At 57.0% G+C, this 24,252-nt stretch overlaps 6 protein-coding genes across 6 annotated transcripts; 4 read left to right on the top strand and 2 right to left on the bottom strand.

Annotated features, from left to right (window-relative positions):
• Window positions 1-102: 102 nt before the first annotated feature.
• MAA_08554 (Acyl carrier protein-like protein) lies at window positions 103-7,943 on the bottom strand (the record flags this gene model as incomplete). The annotated part of the gene is made up of 5 exons (XM_007826552.1): window positions 103-2,140; window positions 2,211-3,074; window positions 3,172-3,587; window positions 3,658-7,772; window positions 7,829-7,943. 5 exons carry the CDS (start codon window positions 7,941-7,943, stop codon window positions 103-105), a joined length of 7,548 nt encoding a protein of 2,515 aa, XP_007824743.1.
• Window positions 7,944-8,706: 763 nt separating this feature from the next.
• Window positions 8,707-9,888, top strand: MAA_08553 (Acyl carrier protein-like protein; the record flags this gene model as incomplete). The annotated part of the gene is made up of 2 exons (XM_007826551.1): window positions 8,707-9,744; window positions 9,799-9,888. 2 exons carry the CDS (start codon window positions 8,707-8,709, stop codon window positions 9,886-9,888), a joined length of 1,128 nt encoding a protein of 375 aa, XP_007824742.1.
• A 515-nt stretch (window positions 9,889-10,403) lies between these two features.
• On the bottom strand, window positions 10,404-11,677 carry MAA_08552 (Zn(2)-C6 fungal-type DNA-binding domain protein; the record flags this gene model as incomplete). The annotated part of the gene is made up of 2 exons (XM_007826550.1): window positions 10,404-11,222; window positions 11,273-11,677. The coding sequence occupies 2 exons, from the start codon at window positions 11,675-11,677 to the stop codon at window positions 10,404-10,406; spliced, it is 1,224 nt and encodes a 407-aa protein (XP_007824741.1).
• A 718-nt stretch (window positions 11,678-12,395) lies between these two features.
• MAA_08551 (uncharacterized protein) lies at window positions 12,396-13,721 on the top strand (the record flags this gene model as incomplete). Its single annotated transcript, XM_007826549.1, has 2 exons — window positions 12,396-12,733; window positions 12,773-13,721. The coding sequence occupies 2 exons, from the start codon at window positions 12,396-12,398 to the stop codon at window positions 13,719-13,721; spliced, it is 1,287 nt and encodes a 428-aa protein (XP_007824740.1).
• Window positions 13,722-14,714: 993 nt separating this feature from the next.
• MAA_08550 (Monooxygenase, FAD-binding protein) lies at window positions 14,715-16,183 on the top strand (the record flags this gene model as incomplete). Its single annotated transcript, XM_007826548.1, has 5 exons — window positions 14,715-14,801; window positions 14,870-15,516; window positions 15,574-15,705; window positions 15,772-15,871; window positions 15,935-16,183. 5 exons carry the CDS (start codon window positions 14,715-14,717, stop codon window positions 16,181-16,183), a joined length of 1,215 nt encoding a protein of 404 aa, XP_007824739.1.
• A 2,372-nt stretch (window positions 16,184-18,555) lies between these two features.
• Window positions 18,556-24,000, top strand: MAA_08549 (3-oxoacyl synthase; the record flags this gene model as incomplete). The annotated part of the gene is made up of 6 exons (XM_007826547.2): window positions 18,556-18,857; window positions 18,925-19,210; window positions 19,283-19,900; window positions 19,971-20,918; window positions 20,973-21,182; window positions 21,244-24,000. The coding sequence occupies 6 exons, from the start codon at window positions 18,556-18,558 to the stop codon at window positions 23,998-24,000; spliced, it is 5,121 nt and encodes a 1,706-aa protein (XP_007824738.2).
• Between the last annotated feature and the right edge of the window lie 252 nt (window positions 24,001-24,252).

The raw sequence follows: 24,252 nt of genomic DNA, 5'->3' as shown, positions 1-24,252 counted from the left end.
GGTAGCGCCGAGATGCATGTAAATAAAATAGCAAAAGAGAAGCCTGCGATATTATACTGCCAAAATCGAATAAGAGCACGCAAGTGATTTCACCCCAACAGACTAGTTCAATTTCACCAAAGTAGACATGGATGCAATCTTCTCGCACAGCGCCGTGATGGACACGTTGGAAAGAACATCAAACACCGTCAGCTTAGCGTCCAGCGTCTTAAACATCCACTTGACCGTTTCCACGGCCACCAAGGAATCTACACCGTACGAGTGCAGTGGTCGGGAGGGATCGATTTCCGCCACGGAGCTCTGAAGGGTCCTCGCCACGCGTTCAAGAAGCACCGTCTGGACGGCGGCGGCGGCTTCAGCCACGGAATGAGCCTGAGAAAGCTGCGTCCGCACAGAAACCTTGCCGGCATCGGCGTCACCAGACCCAGCTGCAGACGAGGCACCGGCCGAGGTGCGTGTCTGGGCCAGGATGGAGAAGCGGGCATCATCAAAGTAGAACGGCGTGCTTATACCGGCTGCCTGCGCAGACCGGGCCGTGGCCAGGCCGGTTGGGATCTGCACCACGGAGCGTTCGGTCAGGGGCTGTGTCGTCGACATGATGGCTGACTTGATGAGCGCATGGAACTCGGGCTCGCGGATTCCAAACGGCTCCTCCCACTCGCGAAGATAGTCGGTGATGCCGTTCTCGGCGAGAACACCCACGTCTCGCATGATGCCCAAGTCGATGGTGATGGCCCTCTGGCCCAGAGACTCCCGATGGTGTGCCATGGCATCCTCGTACGCACCCGCAGCGGCGTAGTTGCTCTGTCCACGGCTTCCAAAGACGCCCGCAAAGGAACTCAGCGTGATGAAAAAGTCGGACACTGGGATCTGCTCATGCAGGTTCCATGTTCCCTGCACCTTGGGCCGCGTGCTTTCGGTCCACTGATCGTGAGCCATCCTCTCAAAGAGACCATCACGGAGGACCATGGCACACTGAATGACGCCCCGGATAGGCCCCAGAGCCGCCCGGCATTGCTGGACGACGCGGGATACGGTATCGGCGTCGGACACGTCCCCTTTGCAGACGAGGACGCGCACTCGATGCTGCATCTCGAGTTCCTTGACGAGGGCGCGCGCCTCGCTGCTTGCTGCGCCGGAGCGAGAGAGGAAGCACAGCCGGCGCGCCCCAAGCTGCACCAAGAGCCGTGCAAGACTCCGGCCCAAGCCGCCGAGTCCTCCGACGAGGAGGTAGGTGCCAGAGTCACTTAGGCTGAGGTCCGGTCTGACGACGGGGACAACATCTCCCGCCTGGAATGTCAGCACGAGCTTCCCCAGGTGCTGGCCCGTTTGAATCTTGCGGAATGCCGCTTCCACCTGAGAGGCGGGATACGAGGTGAGCGGCGTCGCGGGCTTGAGAGCGCCGGAGCGTACAAGGGCCATTGTCTCTCGGAGCGCCTCTCCCATAAGGTCTGGCCTCTCCTTTTGGACACGGTTCAGGTTGAAGAAGACAAACGTGGCATCCTGGAGGAAGGGCTTCATGTCCAGACGTGCATTATCCAAGATGTCCTTCATGCCGAGCTCGACAAAGGTGCCAAAGGGGGCCAGGCAGTGCCACGTCTGCCGGAGAGCTTCCCCGGCAAGCGAATTGACAACAATATCGACTCCGCGGCCTTTGGTCATGCGCTTCACGCCCATGGCAAAGCTGGCGTCTCGCGAGTTGAAGATGTGGTCGTGGGGAACCCCGTACGTTTCGTGCACAAGCTTCCTCTTCTCCTCGGAACCAACCGTCGCGAAAACCTGTAGACCTAGATGTCGAGCAAGCATGAGGACGGCCTGGCCAACACCACCTGCAGCAGCGTGAACGAGGACTGACTGGCCGGCTGTTGCGCGAGCCGACTTGACGAGTGCGTACCAAGCTGTCGTGTGGACGAGGAGAATGGCCGCGCCCTCTTCAAAGCTCATGGTATCAGGCATAGGCATGGCGTAGTCAGCGCGTACGCGATGGACTGTGCGGTGTGCTCCGTGAGCGAGGAAGACGACTCGGTCTCCTGGGCGGAGGCGCGTCTCTGCAGCATGTACACGGCGAACGACACCAGCGCCCTCGAACCCGAATGCCCGGTCCGGAATCTGTCCCAAGGCGACCATGACATCTCGGAAGCTGCACAATGTTAGAAATTTGAACCCTGGTGGGATAATCGGGAACACTTTGAACTTCTGGGGAAACTCACTTGACTCCGGAGGCCTTGACGTCGACTTCCACCTCGCCTGCTTCCAGTGGCTCCAAAGCCAACAAGTCGGGCTCAAAGCAAACAGAGTCCAGCATGCCAATCTGGCGCATGCATAGCTTCAGTCCCTCCGGCTTCTCCTGTAGCGTAGTCGCAACCGCGGCCTTTTCTCCCTGGCCCAGCAGCTGCGCAATCTCCTTGTTTCGGGCCTCATCCTCGACCAGCCGGCTGACAAGCAGCGCATCTGAATGCCACCGAAACTCTGTATCGGGACCACTATACCGGAAGACACGAGTGACCAGGTCGGCGTAGCTGTCGGCCCCGGGGCCAGGCAGACCAGCCACCTCAAGCGTGCGTATATGGACGTCGGCCGCCTCGTTGCAAACGCTGCGAGACAGGCCCGTGATCAGAGCAGCATCGGGTCCCAGGGGGCCACTCACCCAGAGGGTGCTCTCGGCATGCGAGAACAGCGACTGCAGGGCCGCGAGATCCTCTGGTGCCGGGTCCTTGAGAAGCGCAGACTCCAAGTCCGTCAGGACGATGCAAGGCTGGCCCTTGAGCTGCGACACGTCGGAGCCCCAACGGACGCGCTTTGTGGGAATCGACGCCTTGTCAAGATTCTGGGCCACGGCTGCCGCGATACCTTGCGCCGTGGCAGATGGATTGGCGGATTCTATGAGGGTGACTTGCTGCGGCTGGCGATTGTCACTGTTGGTCGACTCGGCGGCATTGCCTGTGAGACTCAGGCGGAAGTGTCCGTGAACGGCCGACTCTGTGTCCATGTCGATGAGTTTGAGAGCAGGCGTCAGTCCCGAGCGCGCGAGACACGATGTCCAGCTGCTGCTGCTCTGGGCAACGTCTAGGTTTCTGCAGAAGAGCAATGTTAGCAACCTCGTTTTCAATATTGCTCCGACCGCAGCTAGCCGAAGCGAACAAGAACCAAAGCGTCAATATAAGTACATACCTTGTCCACTGAAGACAGCCCAGTGCTGTGCCCAAGTAGAGCCCAGGCTCGCCGACTTCTGCGACGACGATCCTGCCCCCTGGGTTCAACAGCTTGCGCGCGTTGCGCAAAACGACCTCTAGCTTGGCGTGTACGAAGCCAGGGTCAAATATGAGAATGACATCATGCTTTCCCAAGCCCTCGTCGAGTTTCTTTGTAAAGTCTGTAACGGAGACGTCAATGTCGGAAGCCTGAGACCCAAACTGGGCCCTGACTCGGTCGGCGACGCCCTCTTGCGATACGCTAATGGCGTACTGCGCTGTCTGGAGAATCTTGTGTCGACTGGGCAAGGCTGCGAAGACAGAGTATGGCACCGAGTCCAGGCTCAGCTCAAGAATCGACAGGTTGGGCTTGGCATGATGGCGAAGGTCGATATACTACGTCGTGAATTAGCACCCTACACTTGACGACTTGCATGCGGCATAGAAACATGAAACTTGTACTTACCGCGTCGAGCGACTTGAATAGAATGGACAGAGCGCCGTTTTGCTCCACCTCTCTCAGCATCCTGTCTTGTTGTTCTGGTGATGGAATGCTCCCTGCTCGCACGGCGGTCAAGGCGTCTCTCATTGCGAGCATGTCACCCCCCGGGGATGGACGTTTGGATGATGAAGCAGCACCATTCGTGAGTTTTGCAGACTTGGCCGACAGCCAGTCAGACAAGTTTGCCATGGCAGGATCCACGGCAACGCGAGGTAAAGTTTCTTCAAGGTGATGGACATGATTGTTCAGCTCTGTGGCACGGGCGACGTTGGACGCACCCTCCTGCTTGACACGACGGTCAAGATGTGTCCGTAGCTGCTCACCGGTCAACAAGTCGATTGCTGGCTTCCACTCGAGACGGAAGCCAATCGGGCGACTCTCTGCTGACGCCGCCTCCGACGAGGTCATGCGCCCCCCGGATACGTCGGCGCAACGGAACCCCTTGATTTGCACAAGTGCTCTGCTGCTTTGGTCGTCCAGCATGTCAATGTCGGAGATGAGCTCTCTGAAGCCGTGAGGAGAGGAGCGCGAGACTCCGCGAAGCAGAGTGCCAGGGGTGTTTGGTGTGTCTGCTGCCACGACCAGCTCGTCGATTGTCGTTGGGACCATGGGGCCCGGAAGCAACGAGTCCTCGAGCGCCGCAAAGGCGAGGTGGAAGACGGCATCCAACGTCCCCGGATGGATGACGTGAGGATGACTGCGGTATGCGGGCGGCACGAGGCTGTCCACGGCGGGAATACGGACGGCGCCGATACACTGGCCCTGGCCCGTCCTCCGAATCTCCGTCACGTTTGCAAAGGTTGGCCCGTAAACAAGGCCGAGAGAAGCAAGGCGCGAGTAGAACTTTCCCACGTCGACAGACTGCTGGCAAGAGACGTACGTTTTCTTGTACCAGTCACAAACCATGTCCGACTCCAAGGCACGCTCGCGGTCCATGGCCGAGTCTGCGTCGGCGGCATACTCGATCATGATGAGGCCGGAGCAGTTCTGACGCAAATCACCGCCGTCAATAGATGAATTGACGGTAAACTCCATCCAGGACGACTGGCTGCTGCCCGGCGCGAGAAGATGCGGTCGGAGTTGCAGAATGGCCTCGGCGGTGCTGTCCTCGGTCACCACCAAGGCGGCGTCGAGGTGCACGTCGCGCAGTCGGAATGCGCTTACTTTGCGCTGCTCGCCTGCCTGCTGTGAAGCCGCTTCAATGGCCATGATCAAGAAGCCGGCCCCGGGATACAGGATGGACCCCTGAATCTCATGATCCCGGATCCAGGGCTCCTCCTCCAGCCTCACCATGCCGCGCCAGTATCTCTCGCGGGCGCCCATCGTGGGACACGGACTTCCCAGCAGCGGCAGGCGGGCGTGCTTGCGAAGCCGATACTCTCGGGAAAGACGCGACTCGGCCCAGAATCGAGTCGAGCGGTTCCAGGGATAAGGGGGCAGGTCGACCAACGGACTCGGCGGCGGCCCGGACTCCAAGTTTACGCGAGACATGGCGACGGGCACGCTCGACAGGACGAGCTCGCCGGCGCACGCGAGAGCCGTCTTTACGGCGCTCTGTCCCCGGGAGAGGACACTCGTGTACTTGACCGCGGACACGCCCTGGGCCTGGAGGATCTGCTGGACGGGCCCCTTGAGCGCGGCGTGCGGCCCAATCTCAACGAGCACATCGACGGCCGGCTTGTCCCCGGCGGAGAGGAGGCTCGACACGGCTTCGGAGAAGCGCACCGGGGAGACGAGGTTTTGCACCCAGTTGGAGGAGCCGAGCTCCGCGGCGTCGATGACACGGCCCAAGACGCTCGAGTGCATGGTGCGTCCCGGACGCGCCGGCAGCGGCGCAAGATCCTTGAGGAGCTCAGCGTACGCGGAAGAAACCGACTGCATGTGGTGAGAGTGATAGGCCACGTCCACCTGCAGCTTGCGCCCAAACACGCCGGCCTGTTGGACCATGGCGAGAAGCTCGTCGATGCCCGCGGCGTCCCCGGATGCCGTGACGCTGGTCGGCGAGTTGATGCAGGCGACGACGACTCGTCCTCGGGTCAGCTTGGCCAGCCACGCCTCGACCTCTTCGGGGGAAGCCCCGACGGCCATCATGGCTCCCTTGCGATCCCCGTGTGTCTGCTGCATCTCCGAGGACAGAATCCCGCGGTAGTAGGCCACCCGCAGACTGTCGTGCTTGGTCAGGGCGCCCAGGCAGTAGGCGGCGGCGATCTCGCCGCTCGAGTGCCCGGCCACGCGCGTGGGACAGACGTTCCAGTCCTCGAGCAGGTCGACGGTGGCGATTTGGAGAACCGTGCAGAGCGTCTGGCTGTAGGCCGCCTCGGAGAGCCGCGACGTGGCCGGCGGCTTGGCCAGCTCGTCGACGGCAGACCAGGGGCACCCGAGGGCGCTGCGCAGAAACTCGTCCGAAGCCTCGACGCTCTGGCGGAACACGGGGTACGCCATCAGCTCGACGCCCATGCGAGCCCACTGCGCGCCCTGGCCGGTGAAGATGAAGCCGAGCCGGGGGGGCGAGGCGGCGAGGCGAGTCTCGGGAGCCGCCCACGCGCCGCCCTCGTGCTGGAGCGCTTGGAGCAGCTCCGAGGGCGTCGAGGCCGTGGCGTACGTCTGCCATTGGAGATGGGACCGTCGACTGGCCAGGGTGAAGGCCAGATTGTGTAGGTATGCGCCGCCGTCTCTCGAATCCTGCGGCCACGACTTGAGGAGCTGCTCGAGATGTTGGGCCAGCGACGAGCGGACGCGCCCCAGGCCCTCGCGATCGTTTGCGCGGAACAGAAATAACCGTGGCGGCTGGTCGTTTGACACGGCTTCATGCATTGCCGAGGTCAAAAGTCTCCGTGTCTGGGGATGTGTACGGGTGTAGTGGTGGCCCCTGAGTTTGCGTGCCTCGAGATAATGGGCCGCGTCGTCGAGAATCAGATGTGCGTTTGTACCGCCATATCCAAAACCCTGGGTGCTGATCCGCCGCAGGCCCTCGGTCGGCCAAATTGTTTGTGTCGCAGGCACCTTGAGATGCCATTCCTCCCAGCGGATCTTGGGGTTCAAGACGCGGACGCTCGGCGTCGGGGGTATCACGCCCGTTTCCAGGATGTAGACGCACTTTATGAGCGAGGCCAGTCCCGCGCAGGCTTCGAGATGTCCGATATTTGCCTTGACTGATCCCACTAGCAGCTCGTCCGACGCCGTGCGGTGCTGGCTGAATGTGCGGGCAATGCCTTCCATCTCACGCGTGTCGCCGGCCTGGGTGCCCGTTCCGTGAGCCTCGACGTAGCGCGTCTCTGCAAGCGAGAGACCGGCGTTGCGGTACGTTTCTGCAATGAGGGAGGCTTGCGCCTCGACGCTGGGGATGGTGAAGCCCTTTGTATGGCCGTCCTGGTTGCACCCGCTGCCACGGATGACGGCGCGGATCGGGTCGCCGTCGCGGAGGGCGTCGGCAACTCGCTTCAGAATGACGACGCCGATGCCGTCGCCCCTGGCGTAGCCGTCGCCCGACTCGTCAAAGCTCTTGCACTGGCCGTCGGGGGCCAGAAACTGCTGGTTGGAAAGGTACAGGAACATGTCGGGGTTCAGCAGCAGGCTGGTGCCGCCGACAATGGCGCTCTCCGTCTCGCCGCTCCATAGGCTTTGGCAGGCGAGATGGCAGGCGACCAGACTGGACGAGCAGGCCGTGTTGACGGTGAAGCTGGGCCCGCGCAGGTCGAAGAACCACGAGACGCGGTTCGAGGTCGACGTGTTGCTGGTGCCCGTTGCGGTGTAGAGAGGCGCCGTCTCGGCATCGCGGTACAGCATCTCGCGGTAGTCGCTCGTGAAGCTGGCCATGAAGACGCCCGTCCGCGAGCCCGCGAGCTGGTCGACGCGGAGGCCGGCGCTCTCCATGGACTCGTACGTCACCTCCATGATGATGCGCTGCTGGGGGTCCATGGACTCGGCCTCGACCTTGGAGAGGTTGAAGAAGTTGGCGTCAAAGGCGGCCACATCTTGCTTCATGAAATGCCCTCCTCGGGGCAGACTGGTGTTGATCTTTTTCTCACCGTAGTGAAAAGCATCCGGCGTCCACCGATCCGGATTCTCAGAGTATGCATCTGTCTCGTCGTCAGTGGCAGGGTCCAGCATGAAGCATGGCGGGCACGGTACATACTACGTCCATTGCAGATGAAATCCCAAAAGTGCTCGGCGGTATCTGCTTCGCCCGGGAAGCGGCACGACAAGCCGACGACGGCAATGTCGTCTCTTGATGGTGCTGGCGCTTGCATGGTGCAAGTCCGTACCAAGCGGACTGTGTGCAAGGCAACAATGAACAATGTTTTCAAACACCAGGCAATACAAGGGAAGACGAGGGTAATGAAGAGGAAAGGGATGCAAGTCGGGGATTGCTGAACATGAAGATATACCCATCAACAAACACGGCGTTCCCAGCAGCACCCGCGACTTTTATTTGAGCCAGCCATGTCTCGCAGGTCGTGCCTATCGTGCACATCGCCAATCCACAGCCTTCATAGCGTCCACATGGTCCTCGTGGTTCCATGTCCGTCGGTCGCCCGGACAGATGTCGCACGGCCACGGCCCCGCCTCGACGCTGAGTCCGTGAGCCGTCTGGGCCGGAACTCTCTCTGGTGGCGTGCAAGCAACAGGCTCCGACGAGATGAAAACAGGCACGGGGCATTCCATGTTCCCGAAGCCCGGCTGAAAAAGCTGGAGCCTCCAAAAACTCGCCGTCGGCATTTCATGGGGCCCAAACACTCAGGTACTGCTCGTTTCAGGTTGCTCATGGTGTGCGGCGAGTCGGCCGCCGGCTTGTCACGCCCGGGGTGCATTGTTCAAACGTCGCGTCGAATGTCTAATTTTGGCAATCTCTGGAAGAAATACCAGTCCCAGTCGACATGCATTCTTGCGAGTTGTCAACATGTATAATGTCGAGACCATGTGCCAGCCCCGGCCCTGACAACTTGCAAGAATCATACCATCCATCATTGTTTATTTCCCTCAACATCATTCAGTCACCTACATCCTTTCGTCATGGCCGTCACCGTGTGGCAAGATGCGCTCAACATCATTGCGCAGGAGAGCGGGCTGGAGCCCGCCGAGATTATCGAGACGGACGACACGGCGTTTCTCACGCTCGGCATCAATCAGATCCTCGCCACGGCCATCTTGGCGCACCTGAGAGGGCCTCGTGGAGAGCCTCTCCCACGAGACATCTTTGACCAGAAGCCCACGGTTGGTGCGTTCCGCCGCTTCTACGAGACCCCTATTCACCTGGACATTGCTCCCGTCGCGGCACCCGCGCCGCCCAAGCTGAAGCGCGTGCCGTCGTCCTCTGTCCCGCTGTCCATCGTCTTGCAAAACAACCCGGCGTCGAGCCGGCACACGGTGTTCCTCCTCCCGGACGGCAGCGGCTCGGCCATGGCGTACGCCAATCTCCCGCCCGTCCACCCGGCCGTCTGCATCGTCGGCATGAACAGCCCGTACCTGCGCGACGCCGGCTCGTACCGCTGCTCCGTGGAAGACCTGGCATCGCAATGGGTCCGTGAAGTCTACCGCCGCCAACCACGGGGGCCGTACATTGTCGGCGGATGGTCAGCCGGAGGCTACTACTCGTACGAAGTGGCCAAGCGCCTCCTGCAAGACGGACACGCCGTCGCCAAGCTGATCCTGATAGACTCGCCGTGCCGCACCGTCTTTGAGTCCCTGTCCATGGAGGTCGTCAACTACCTCTCCTCTCGAAACCTCATGGGCAACTGGGGCTCTCCGGAGATGCCCGAGTGGCTGGTGCAGCATTTCCGCTCGACGCTGGCCGCCGTGGGCAAGTACCGCCCGCGGCCCATCGACTCGGCTGGCGAGATGCAGACGTACATCATCTGGAGCCGAGACGGCGTGCTGGATCAAGACGCGCTGGCCAGGTCTGGACTCGACACGAGCGTCAAGGTGTCCCGATTTCTGCTGCAGGGCAAGGATGACCTGGGGCCGAATGGATGGGACGACCTGCTGCCCAGCAAGGACATGGCTATTGCGACGCAATCGGGGACGCACTTCACCATGATTAACAAGCCTCATGTAAGTATTCTGACACGCGGCCCAAAAATGTATTTCCACTAAGTCGAGTCGCAGGTGGCCCAGATGAGCGATCTCTTGCGTGATGCCGTGATTGGCATCGGCTCTGACCGACAGGCGCACTGGCAGCGAGTGAGCCAGTCATGATATAAGTGTGTGTTAGATCTTGAGGGTTTTTAATAAGCATGGTTAATGTAGACATAGATTCAAGTCCGGCGGGCCGGCAGGAGCCTAGCATTGCAGTTTAATAGAGCAGCACTGAGTAGATGCGTGTTGGATGAGAGCACTGAAAACGCAGAGAGTTTATCAGAATATCGAACCAGACATTACTGTTGAGTTTGGAGCAATTTGCGCAGTGGAAAACGATGGTACTTGGGAGGCCACTTAGGGCCTTGATTGATAGCTTTTTATTGATGATGATCATGATGCAATTGAGTTGATTGTTGAAATTCTGCAAATTTGACCCGGCCCCTTTTCTACCCGGTCGGGGGGCCTGCAAGCCCCTTGGGACCCCTGACGATACATGTAACCTCAATTTTGGCCCTTTTTGACTCAACAATTACTTGATAGCAACTATGCATAACGCAGTAAAACCGCGACATGTCTTCTCAGCTGTTTGAATATTGTTGTACACAGGAATTTTGCTATTCAGTGCTTCGCTACTACTCTATGGCAATTCTCTTTTGCAGATTCTCTGCCGACTCTAACAAACTTTGCAACGGCTGTCCAAAAAGGCCCTGCGTTCCTCCTGGGGGCTCTAAAACTGAAAGTAGCTGGCTACAACCCGGACTTGATAGAGATGAGGGTGACGGTTGAGGGGTGTGCAACTCAAACGCAGGGGGCAACCCGCCGGGCCGTTTCATTGGAGAGGTGCGCTCTTGAATCTCAGCCAGGACATCAACGACAGAGTCCATGCTGCGCAAGAGCAGAGTGCGCATAATGGCTTGGGATTCGCCCCGGGCCAGCTCGTAAGCCACGGGCATTTGACATGAGCCACTCACGGGGGTCGCCTGGAGAGAAAAGGCAACCTGGCCGCTCAGATCCAGATTATTGCTTATCCATTCCATCATGGGCAGTACCATGCGGATCTCGACGATGCACAGGAGGAGCGTGTCGCTGTCAGCCGATTCCATGCAGGCGGCGCACTGTAAATGGCGCTTCCATGCCGACACGCCCTCGCGGACGTGGGAGATGGCCACGGCTGCCTGTAGGGGCCCGCCACGTCGGGCGTGGACTTTGAGCTGCACAAACAGAGCCGCCAGTTGTTGCAGGCAGTCGCAAGACGCACATGGCTGTCGACAGCGGGAAGAGGACAAGGGGCTGCGTAGGTGGTGGGCATCTTCAAAGAGCGGCTGCCTCTGCGGAACGGGCAGTGCCACAGACGGAGGCAGAGAGTATTGCGATGAACTCGCGGTGTAGATGAGCCCTGTGGCGTTGGAGGCATCATCTACATCGGCAGAGCTTGGATCTAAACAACCCATCTGTTTACAGTCAGAGGCCGAGGATATCCAAAGCATCCAAGAACACATACCAGCAGGGCATCCATCTGATGCGCATGGAAGCCCCTCCATTCGGGGGCGTTGATTTCCATGTCTGTTGGGAGATGACACGGAGACGAAGACGCCGTGGAATCGGCCGACGTGGATGCTGCAGGCGTCGAGCTCAAGCTGGAAGCGGGCGGCTCGCCATCTGCGCCGGCGGCTTCCCGCGCGTGTGCTCGCAGGCGTTGACGTGTCACCTTGTTCTTGATGCCTCGGGGCCGTCCGGTGCGGTTTGACGAGCTGTAGTTGCAGCGCGCGCCCAACTTGTGGCATCCGCTGCACGGATTCCCACCACTGCACTTGACTTTGCTCTGGTGGCACGAGTCGCAGGCTGATCGCATCCTGCACGAGGATGGGCTCCGAGACTGCTGCATGTCCTGCTTGATGTCGGCCATCTGTGTTGATTCGGGGTTGATGGCAGTGCCGTTGGAATTTGGAGCCTTGACGCGATGATGCCCATGGCGATGAATCAAAAGGCGGGTCCAAGGTATTTTAGGAGACGGGTTGACATGGAAGCAATCGACCAGACGCCAAGAGTGACAGACGTGGAGGCATCTGCGACGGCCCACAACATGCCACGCATCTTGCTGCAGCTGCAAGATGGAAGATCGTCGGCATGGGTCGTAGACAGGGATTGTGCAAGCCACCACATGTCAGGTCCGTGTTGTTTGGCCGTGCACTCGACGTTTGAACTGAGTGATGCGTCCACGATGCGCAAGACTGGGACTCCGGCGTGACGTGGGGCGTGACTGGGGCGTGGGTGGGGCGGCCCTACCCGAGACCAGGATGCCCGGCCAGGCACAGATCGTTGCCGACATGCAAAACACGCAGAAACATGGACCTTGACCCCCACAAGATACCACGGCCCAGTGTTTCATAGATAGGGCTCCCAACATGAAGACTCTTTGTGCTCTGATGGCGCTAATTTGGGCGAGATGAAGCCCCGGCTTTATATCAACTGATATGTATACCGTCGATTCACCGTACTTACCACAGCACGTTATCGTGTAGTGCCGCCTTGTTCAGCCGCAAGACTGCCACTCATCAAACACTGCCAACGGCCTGGCGAGCCGTAACAACACAAGGCCATCGTCGACGGCATCACTTGTCAACATGTCGGCACAAGTCCTTCCCAGCGAGCCGGCCCTCGCTGGGGGGCAGATGGAGATGCCGCCGCCCGAGATGAAGAAGTTCCTGGGAGGCATTCCAACGCCCACGCTCGACGTTCCCGTCACAATCGTCTTTCTCGTCCTGTTTTCCCTGGGCGCCTACTTGCACATCAGCGTCTACAAGGCCAACGCCAAGCGCGGCCACAAGTTCCTCCTCTCGAGTCTCATGTTCGACTTCTGCATGGTCCGGGTCACCACCTGCCTCTTTCGCATTCTCTGGGCCTTTATCGGCCTCCAGGCGCCCGGCATCGTCCTGGTCGCCAATGTCTTCCAAAACGGCGGGTAAGTCTTCATGAATCCATCTCCTGCCATCTCCTATAGCACCAGACTGATCGCCATGTGTCTCAGCGCCGTCGTCGTCTTCGCCGTCAACCTCTTTTTTGCGCAGCGCCTCATTCGAGCCATGCATCCTTCCATCGGCTGGCACCCCGTCTTCAGCCGCTACTCCCTGTTCCTCATCTGGACCTGCCCGGCCGTGACCATCATGAACATTATTGCTGTTTGCGTCAACTTCCTGGTACCCGCCCGGGCGCAAGGGGCTGAGACGGTGCTGCAGGTAGGCGCCTGCTGGAACATGATGCTGGTTGTCACGCCTCTCTTGTGGTTGTTCATCGCGAGCTCCAAGCCGGGCCCGACACCCGAGAACTTTGGCACTGGTGATTTCCGCGCCAAAGCAAGTTTGCTCGTCTTTAGTGCCTCCGTCATGACGGTTGGAGCCGCCGTGAGGCTAACCATAGCCTTCAACCACAACGGCCCCGAGCAGTTGTTCAGCAAAGCCTCGCTGTACACTACGCAGTTTATTCTCGAGTACTTGGTGGTCGCCGCATATGCCTTCTTCCGCATTGATCAAATCTATCACATTCCCAATGGGTCAAGTGGACCAGGAGACTACTCTTGGAATGGATGCCCCAAGCGTGGGTTATGGACGCCAGAAGACATTGAAAGAGAAATTGGCAAGCTTGGTGTCCGCTACGATATTCTCACCTCTAGAGGCATGAACAAGAAGGGGCCTGTATTTGCGTTGCTGTACCCGGCCTGCAGTGAGCAGCCTTTTGCCCACGACAACAAGGACTTGCCACAAGTGCCTCCAGAGTACGTGGATGGCTTTCTCCCTCCGAGACCTCGAAGGGTGAGCCGCATGGACATTCTTACTGGTAGCTATTCCCCCGAGCGACCTCCGCGGTCGAAAAGGACGACCATGTTTATGACCAAGGACGTGGAGTTGACTCCAACAATGACATCTTCACCATACCAGAAATTTTACGATTAGATGTATACTTTGCCGTAAAAAATAGAAGCGGTATAGAATTTCTAGTTGAAGAGTTAGGGGATTGTTTTAAATGTAGCCCAAAGTTGTATTAATCACTAATTAGCATTGTTTGGGTGTGAAAACAATTCCTCATGGCACCACTTCATTTTAAATCACAATTCTAGTCATACGCAGCGTGCTCTTCTGATGTACTGCCATGAGCGTAAAAAGAATATGCGCTACGACGATGCCTATAATGCCACAAAGACTATCTATCGCGCACAGTTGTCACCTGAGTGTATCGAAGGTCATGATTTCTCGGATATTGCGCATCCGGGCTCAGCTCAATGTGTGACACAAGCCTGAAGGGCCCCAACCGCAGTCTTGTTTACATTTTGGCGCATCCCCAAGCACAACATTGAACAGCAAGACCCGGACGTCGCCGGCACCAAGGAACACCATGGACCTTGGATGTGCTGTCGTACAGACAACATTTCAGGTGCCAGGCCAGTGCGCGCGACGACGAACCAGAGGGCATGAATTCAGGCCGTGTATGACGGGAACTACACGCTAGTGGTGCTTAAGAAGCTCGAAAGCAGGCTTTAGATGCTTTGTTGGGCAAACCAGCCCATTTAAATAACGGTGGCTTGGAATGTTTGTGGGACAAGCCGTTGCTGGCTGACCTGAATCAAACCAGATTGGCTCTTCGCATGGGCAAAAGCTTGTTCACAGGGGGCGTGCCCTTATCAATCCTGTCAATCCCATCCGAACCAAAAGCCTCCGAGAAACAACAATTGAACGCCGACGTGTCCCGGGGACGGGGGTGGGACTTGGCTCCGAACACCCACGCACACCAAGCACTTCGCGAAGAAACGACATGGGCCGCCATGAACAAATAGGAGTTCAAATGGTGTAGGCGTTTATTTCATTTCATTTATTTTTTTCCTCTTGGAATTACAGGCGACGAGGAGAAACAGCAGCTCCGAACCGTCTCCTCAGATTTCGCCACAAACCATGCCCCTGGACATTGCCATTATCGGCGCGGGCATCGCCGGGTTGACCGCGGCCGTGTCTCTCCGCCGCAGCGGCCATCGTGTTCAGGTATGTGGGCACATGCATGTACATTCATTTTTGAAGATAATGACGGTTGACGATTTTCCCTGCGGTAGATTTACGAAGCATCAGCCTTTTCTGGCGAGATTGGCGCAGCCTTGAACCTGACGCCAAATGGCGTCCGGGTACTCCAACATCTCGGCTTTGACTTTAAACGGGCCAAGGCCGTCCAGATGGTCAACTGGGACACCGTCAGCGGCATAGACCTTGGCAGAATTGCCTGCCAGGATTTGCACGCCGCCGCCGACAAGTTTGGCGCTCCCTTCTTCGCCGTTCACCGGGTAGACTTGCACAGCGAACTCATGAGGCTGGCCAACGTCTCTGAGGCGCGAGGGCCAGCAACGGGCCAGCAAACAGACGGCATCCTGCTTCAGCTTGCCTCGCCCGTGACAAGGGTGGACGCCGAGGAGGGGCGGATTGAGTTTGCAGACGGGACCGTCAGGCATGCCGACCTCGTTGTGGGCGCTGACGGCCTGCGTTCTGTCGTGCGCGATGCAGTGGCTCGCGGCGCCGGCCTTGCCGAGCCCATCGGCCTCGTGGCGACGGGCCAGAGCGCTTTTCGCTTTCTCGTCGCGACCGAGGACCTGCAGGCCACTGCGTCTGGGCGCAAGCTGCTGGCGTGGAAGACCCCTGGTGCCTGCTTGCTGGCCGACACCAAGCTTGTGGACAAGGAGCGGCACATCATGTGGTATCCCTGTCGAGAGTAGGTCGTATGTGAAGGCGAATATTGCGGTGCAGAGGCTGATGGTGATGAATACAGTGGCGCTGTTCAGAACTTTGTAGGGATACATCCGTCGCTGGACACGTCGGATGCGGATGCGGCCCCAGATGTGCAGGCTCAGATGTTGCGACAGTTTGGGCATTTCGACACAGATGTTGTACAGATTCTCAGGTAACATGTGCTCTTTACACCTAGCCCTTGTCCCACAACATTGACTGACCAATCTACTATTGCCAGGGACGCCAAGGACACCAAGTGCTGGCCGCTCTTCTCGATGAAGCCGCTGTCATCCTGGACATTTGGCAAAGCCGTATTGATTGGCGACGCTGCTCATCCGGTAAGAGTGCCAGGTTTCATGAATAGCCATAGTCGACGTCTCTGACTTGGAACTTGTTTACAGATGCTTCCATTCGGCGGACAGGGCTCCAACCAAGCCATCGAGGACGGCGGCGTCTTGGGTCGTGTCCTCGCCGGCGTCCAAGATGCCACAGGACTTACTCAACGTCTGGAGCTCTTTGACAAGCTTCGGGTGCGGCGGGCCTCGCGGATCCAGATTCTGTCCAGCGTCCGCGCCAACAACGAACATCTTGTCCAAGACCAGATCGCTCAATACATGGAGCCTGGAGTGCCGCGTACGTGCAGCCCCTAACTGCCTAGAGTTGAAGTAGATGCTGATATAATGATGGCGTTTAGTACCCAACTCATTCCTTGGCCGGCTGGTTCACGATGCTCGGTAAGTCACTCCTATACATGTTGCGTGTTATGAGTTGGCACTGATGCTCTTTTACTTTGAGATTCGACGCATTGGCGCACTGTGAGGAAGCGCTTCGGGAGTTGGAAAATGCAAAAACAGTGCATTGACAAATAGATAGCTTGTAAATTCAGTTTCTTGATAAAATTTAGCTTCTTGTATAATGTCGTGAATATCTAGAGGAGATTTTCTAGCTACATGGGTTTGTGTTATTATTTTCGCACAAATATAGCCTTCCCACGTCCGGGCCCGTCTAATATTACCTAATTCTTCACATTCCATCACTCAATGCACACTGTAGGGTAACATCTGAGTTCTACTTGCAATAGAATTCATTAGATTAACAAAGGCAAAGGTAGTACGCAGGCCGTGTCTTGTCCTACCCTAAACGCCAGCGCCGGTTTCTTCTTTGCCTAATACGGAATAACATGGGAGTGTTGGTAATTTGATATCCGTTTACATGGTGTCATAATTTAATTTTTGTTTTCACTCTTGACGGCCATACTACCAAGTCTGCGGCTCGCGATGCTATGAGCCATCTCGAGACACGACAAGCCTGGTGGGAGCCCCCCTGCCCCACACATCGTGAGAAACAAAGCTAGTACATGTTTTTGAATAAAAATAAACTTGAACGTCTTGTAATTATTTATAGCTGATAGGGTTGCTGGTACGATTGTTACCTGCTAATTCTTGAACAAATTAAGGTACCATTTAACCGTCAAGTTATTGCCTGATTAGTTGATGACCCCAGTGCCCTGGAACTGACCATCCCCGCTTTCTGGGATAACATTGAAGGGCCTGACACACTCCGCACCCCACATGTCCCCATGTGTTTTAGCGTGAACCCACTTCTAGCCGCGGATCCTTGACATGTGACATGGGTCGATTGCCTTCTAGAAACACGGTGCGTCGTGTTGACAGCTTTTTGCCGCGGCAATATGCCTCGTCTTGGATATTATATAATACTTGGTAGTTTTATAGTAAAGAGTACACACATGTATATAGTTATATATATTTCAATTCGTTTCACATAATACGGTACTCTTATGCATAAAGAGCGGTTTTATATGGAGAGCAGTTTTGTACATACATGTAAGAATATTTAACGCCAAGGTCGCTTAGACATCGCAACGACCGGGCCACGACAAGCGTCAAAACCTCGTGGACCATGCCAGTTCAAAGTGGCAAATTCAAGGGTTTATGCGTCTTCGGCATGATACGTTCCATGCCCAAAAATGCAGTTGATTCGATGCCTATACTAGATTTGTACTAGTGCCTAGTTCCAACTGAAGCACGAGGCGCCACGCGGAGACGATCACGTCACCACACGTGAAGCCACGACGATGCTTGCACCGGCGGCCAACGCTCCTTTGCACGAGCCACCAGAAATTCTAGCCAAAAAAGATATGCTTGTACCTCTCCTGTTCTGAAAAGGGGGCCCCGAGCCCTGGCATGACATTGATTACATGTAGCAATACAAGTTATTACCTGATTTGGGCCGAGTGTCTATCCCTTTCTTTGGCATGCGCGATGCCTTTGCAGTCGTGCCCAAGGCATGCCTCACAGTCTGATGAGTAGAATAGAAACTAAGAATAGAATGACTACTCTCCTCCGTTTTTTGCAACATGGCCCCTGCAAATTTGCCCCAAACCGGCGTGTGCCCCGTTGGTGTGTGAGAAAACACCGGCTTCTCTGTACACCCCAATCATCTGAAGCACGGTCCGAGATGCTCAGACCTACGTGGTCCCTAATACCTTGTTTTATGGAGCCTAGAAAACTCACCGAGCTAAAACAGAAAACAACAGGGACTGCACATGCACACATGGTCCCTTGGTGGTTATCGACACTTGCACAACCAAACGTGAAAATCTCGCCGAGACATGGACCGGTGACTGGCTCGGACTTGACTGCTTTTCGTCAACGCCAGACCATATCAAATGACGCCTCGACTCGTGCTCCGTACCCAGTGCTCGAACGCTCGGTGCCCGGACACTCTACGATCCCGTTGAAAGGATAAGGGGGAATTGGCGGCACCCGAGCCGAATTGCCCCATACAAGGCAGTGCTTGTTGGTTAGATAATATATCGTGGTAGAGACTATTTACCTAGAACTTGGCGATTTGATTCTCAGACTCGCCCTTCTCTCATCATCCACCAATTGCACTCTGCCCTAGATCCTTTGAGCAGCACATCAAGACCACCTTGGAGGAATTTAGTACGACACAAACTCCCTATGCAGCATTTGGCCCCTCAAACACCCTATACTCAACCATGAAACTGCGTGTCGCAAACTTCCTCCTCTTTGGGGATCAGACCGTAGAGAAGCTCCCAGCCATTCGGCACCTGGTGAGCCATGGCGCGTCCTCACCTCTTGTCCAGAGATTCCTGCGTCAATTGTGCGATGCGGTACAGCTCCAGGTAAGCAAGCTGCCTCTGCACTCGGAGCAACGCAGCAACATTGGGAACTTCGACAGTATCCTTCGACTAGCCGAGAACAATGCCCGGCTGGAGGAGCCCAACGAGATCATTGCCACCGTCTTGATGAATATCGCACGTCTGGGAGAGCTCATTCTGTACGCTGGCGAAACAATCCCATGCCATTTGCTATCATTCCGTGTCGGCTGACAATGTCCAAACTAGATATGCAGAGCAAGACCCTACCGTTCTCGCCTCCAAAGGCAACCGCAACTGTATTCTGGGATTCTGCACCGGCGAGGTGGCCGCTGCTGTGGCCGCCGTCGCGCAGGACACCAACGAACTTGTCGAGCTGGGAGTCGAGGTGACACACATCATCTTTCGCATGGCCCGCGAACTCAATCGCCGGTCTCTCATGGTTGACCGTACCAACGGCCCCTGGGCCCGGACAATACTGGGCATTTCAGTCGATCGCGTCCGGGAAATCCTACAAGACTTCCACGAGAACCAGGTCAGTCATGCAAGTCCCAAATTCCCACCTGCCGCGTGATTCAGCGTTTGCTTACTGTATTGGTTCTCACAGTCTATTCCTCGCGCGCGACAAGTCTGCATTGGCTTCGTCTCAGATGGCTGGTTGACACTCTTTGGCCCTCCCACAACTCTGCAACGGCTTTTGGAATGGTCGGCAGAGTTGGAAGACGCTCCGCAAATCGACACTGACGCCCGCGGAGGCGTGCACATGGAGACGTTGCCAGAAGTTGACCCGGATCGGATTCTTGGCTCATCGCCATGGCTGGACCGGGCCCCCGTGCACACGGCCACCATAATCTCGCCCTACACGTGCAAACCGCGGCAGCAGAAGACGTTGCGAGGGCTTCTGGAGGAAATCATTGCAGATGTCGGGCAGAGGACGTTGAATTTGGCCACGTCAATGAACGCGGCTCTTGAGCTCGCACAGGCAGACAAGATCCGTCTTGTCATGCCCGGCTACACGAGCCACGACGTCTACTTTCAAAAATTACTGCAAAAACGCGGCATAGAGTATTCCGTCATGTCACACGGGGACCATTTGTCGTCGGGTCCCAGCCGACAGGGTTCAGGCCTTGTGGCTGTCGTCGGCATGTCTGGGAGGTTCCCAGGGAGCGGCGACATCAACGCATTTTGGGAGGGTCTTTTGGAGGGCAAAAGATATATCCAAGAGGTCAGATTCAGTCTATGCAGTCCTTCTTGCCCCTATTTTCATATTCCGCAGCGTCACTCACTCATGGCAGATTCCAAATACACGATTTGACCTGGAGCAATGGTACGATGCCACGGGAAAACAAAAAAACTCTACCATGGCGCGGACAGGAGCCTTCCTTGACAAGCCGGGCATGTTCGACAACCGCTTATTCGACATGTCGCCCAGGGAGGCCATGCAGACAGACGTCCAGCACCGGCTGCTCATGACAACCAGCTACGAGGCACTGGAGATGTCGGGCTATTATCCCGATGGCACGCTTTCGACAAACAAGGACCGCGTCGCCTCCTTCTTTGGCCAGACGTCTGATGATTGGCGAGAGGTGGTGGTCCACCAAGGGGTAGACATCTACTTCGCCACGGGAAGCTGCCGCGCTTTCGGACCAGGCAGGCTGCACCACCACTTCAAATGGGGAGGTCCGTCTTATAGCGTCGACTCGGCCTGCTCTTCCAGCATCGCAGCCGTCGGTTTAGCGTGCTCGGCGCTCCTCGGCCGCGAATGCGACATGGCTCTGGCTGGTGGAGGATCCCTCCTCCTCTCCCCATCACCCTTCTCGGGGTTAAGCCGTGGCGGTTTCCTGTCCGCTCATGGAGGGTGCCAGACATTCCACGACAATGCCGACGGTTACGTCCGTGGAGAGGGAGTTGGCGTGGTCGTTCTCAAACGGTTGGAGGACGCGCTGGACGACCAAGACAACATCCTCGGCGTCGTCCGGGGATCCGGACGCAACTACAGCAGTGATGCTTCTTCCATGATGCATCCCTCGGCAAATGCTCAGAAAAAGCTGTACTGCGATGTGCTGGAGCAAAGCGGTGTAGAGGCCAACAGCATCTCGTACGTGGAGATGCATGGAACTGGGACACAGGCCGGAGACTTTATGGAAATGTCCTCGGTCTTGTCAACTTTTGCAGAAAAGCGAGGCTCCGATAATCCGCTCATTGTTGGGGCCCTCAAGGCAAATATTGGCCACGGGGAGGCTGTAAGTTTCTGACAAGAATGTCTTTGGAAAGATTCCTGTGCTCATGCTCTATAGGCGGCCGGTGTTTGCGCTCTTATCAAAACCCTCATGATGCTTCAGTCTCGACAGATTCCCCCCCAGCCTGATCTTCCTGGACCTATTAACCACCGCTTTCCTGATCTAGCAGCCCGTAATGTATACATCGCGGCCCGCAATATGAGACTGGAGGCCAGTCCAGTGGCCAAGGGCACGCTACGCGTGTTTCTCAACAGCTTCGACGCCTCGGTAAGAACGAACCCTCGAGGTCAGTCACGCGTGATGCCCAGGCTTACACGATGCGTTTTAGGGAGGAAATTCGTGCTTGCTGCTTGAAGAAGCTCCGCCACGAGCCGTCAAGGATGCAGACCCTCGAGGTCACCACGTCGTGACGTTTTCAGCCCGTTCCCAGAAGTCACTTATTAGCATCAAAGAGAGATATCTGGCTCATCTGCGCCAACATCCGGGCACCAAACTGGCCGACTTGGCCTATAGCACAAGCGCTCGACGCATTCATGGGTTATTGCGGTACGCCATCGCCGCATCTTCCATTGACGAGGTCGTGCAATGCCTGGAGACGGATCTCGCCCAGGGGAAAACACCACGTCAGCCTCCGGCAACACCGACGGTAGTCTTCACATTTACCGGCCAAGGCGCACACTATGTCGGCATGGGGGCAAACTTGTGGGAGACGTCTGCCACATTCCGCAATACGCTCCACGACTACCAGACAATGGCCAGCGCTCAAGGCCTCCCCCATTTCCTGCATCTCATCACAGACAGCAGCACACCCGCGCCACAGTCAGGCCCGGATACTGTGCAGGTACAGCTGGCCATGGTAAGCTTGGAACTGGCCCTGGCCAAGCTCTGGCGCTCCTGGGGCATCCAGCCAGCCATGGTCTTGGGCCACAGCCTGGGCGAATACGCGGCCTTGTGCGTGGCCGGAGTCTTGTCCGTGAGCGACACTCTGTACCTCGTCGCCAAGCGAGCACAAATCATGGCTGGAGCCCTGACGCCGCACGAATACGGAATGCTGGCTGTGAATCTAAGCGTTGCTGACACGAGGGAAGTGCTCTCGTCTGGCCAGCATACTTCCTGCGCCGTGGCTTGCATCAACGCGCCCAAGATGACAGTCGTGAGCGGCTTGCGCTCGAAGCTGGACGATCTCCAGGACCAACTCAAGTCGGACGGCACCCGGTGCACTCCCCTATCTGTTCCCTACGGCTTCCACTCAAGTCAGCTTGATCCCATCTTGGGCCAGTTCGAAGAGGCCTGCCAGGGCGTGACCTTTTCCGCGCCGAATGTCCCGGTCGTTTCCACGCTCTTGGCTACGACAGTCCGGGAAGAAGGAACATTCTCTCCGGAGTACCTGGCACGACAGGCGCGCGAACCCGTCGACTTTGTCGGGGCATTGGGCGCGGTGCAAGAGCACAAGTTTCCCTCCCTGACCTTCCTCGAGATTGGGCCCGATCCCGTGTGCTCGGGTCTTGTAAATGCTACGCTAGGTGCCGATGAGGCTGCATTGCGCTGCGTTGCCTCGATGCATCGCGGAAAGGCCAACTGGGCGTCGATATCGTGCAGCTTGAGGGATCTCTATACGGCGGGCGCCGCCATTGATTGGCCCGCGCATCACCGGGATTTCAAATCATCGGTATCCCTGCTGGACCTCCCAAAGTACTCGTTTGACGAGAAGGAATTCTGGGCGTCGTTCCCCGATCGAGACCTTCAGACCATTGGAGACGTCGAGACCAAGCACAGCCAGCCGCCTGCCATTGTTCCCTCGGTACAGGGGTATTGCACGACGACTCTGCAGCGGATCACGAGGGAAACAATCGAGCCCGATGGGTTGTCGGTTACTTTTTCATCAGACCTAGCAGACCAGCACCTACGTGCAGCAGTGCGAGGCCACGCCGTGGCCGATGTGGAAATTTGCTCCAGCAGTCTCCTCTTGGACATGGCACTCTCCGCGGCCCAATACGCCTACATGAAGCATTCTCCTGGTCAGAAGATGCCAGTGCCATTGACGGTCCGCAACTGCTATTTCCACCGGGGTGTTGTCTTGACGGACAAGGCCCAGACCGTGGAAGTCACCGTCACTCTTACATCCTCGGCCAAGACTGCGGATATCCGGTACCACTGCCGCACGCCGGACGAGTATTACGAGGTCGGGGCCTGCCAGGTCGTCTTGAAGCCAGCAAGCAAACCAGACCAAGCTGGCTTCCTGGTTCGGTCCCGCATGGCTGCTCTCAAGGCGTCCGCAAGTCACCGGCTAGGCAGACGCGCAGTCTATCGATTATTCGACAACGTTGTGCGCTATTCCGAACAGTACCAGGGGCTAGAAAATGTCCACTTGTCAGAGGACATGCAGGATGCCGTGGCGGAAATCAACATGGCACAAGTCCCAGCCGCGGGCGGCCATTACCTCCACCACCCATTCTTGCTCGACTCGATTGTTCACTTGTCGGGCTTCTTGGTGAACAATGGGCTTCGCTATTCCAGCGAGTGGGCTTGCCTTTCCACCGGCTTTGACGAGTGGCACCTGCTCAAGCCGCTTGATCCCACCACTGTGTACACCAGCTACACCTTCATGGAGGACTCTCGGTCGACGAGCAATCTGGTAACGGGCGATGTATACGTCTATGACGGAGAGGAGCTGGTCTCGGTGCTGACGGGGCTCCAGTTCCAAAAGATGAAGAGGACGGCACTCACTCATCTACTGAGCCCCCCGACAATCGGCAACATGGCCGCCAAGCCGAGTACACGTATGCCAACCATGGCACAAACGGAGCTGTTGCCGGTTCCTACTCCACCGGCTACAGCAAGTGTTGATGATGGCGAGGGGGAGAAATTCGACTTGGTCAATACACTGTTTTCCATTATTGCACGCGAAGTGGGCGTGGAGCCAAGCGACTTGGAGGGCGACGTCAACCTGGCGAATTTGGGTATAGATTCCCTCATGGCCATTACCATAATTTCAGTCATGCAGCAGGAAACAGGTGTCGAGTTGCCGGGGACCTTTTTCCTCGACAATGCCACTACGACGGCAGTCATTGCGGCGGTAGGGTAGCTCGGCGTCTAGCCAGAGATGACGAGGGCGAAGATGCTCATCTTGCCCGCTAGTGATGGGCTGGAGCTTGAAAGAGATGCGAATGTGCTTGGCATTTGAAGCTGGCCGAGACTGTCGGGTCAGCGTGGACGGTGAAGGGAGAAGTACTAGACATGGTTGTTTTTTTAAAGTGTTTCTTGGAAAGTTTTGGCTCTATTTAGTAATGGCATATAGGATAAGGAGTTGTACTATAGTGTAAAGATGATGGAGTTG

The sequence above is a fragment of the Metarhizium robertsii genome (assembly GCF_000187425.2).
Source record: "Metarhizium robertsii ARSEF 23 chromosome Unknown MAA_Scf_3, whole genome shotgun sequence".
NCBI classification, from domain to species: Eukaryota; Fungi; Ascomycota; class Sordariomycetes; order Hypocreales; family Clavicipitaceae; genus Metarhizium; species Metarhizium robertsii.
Note: the sequence above shows the minus strand (reverse complement) of the source record. Positions and strands in the feature narration are given on the sequence as shown.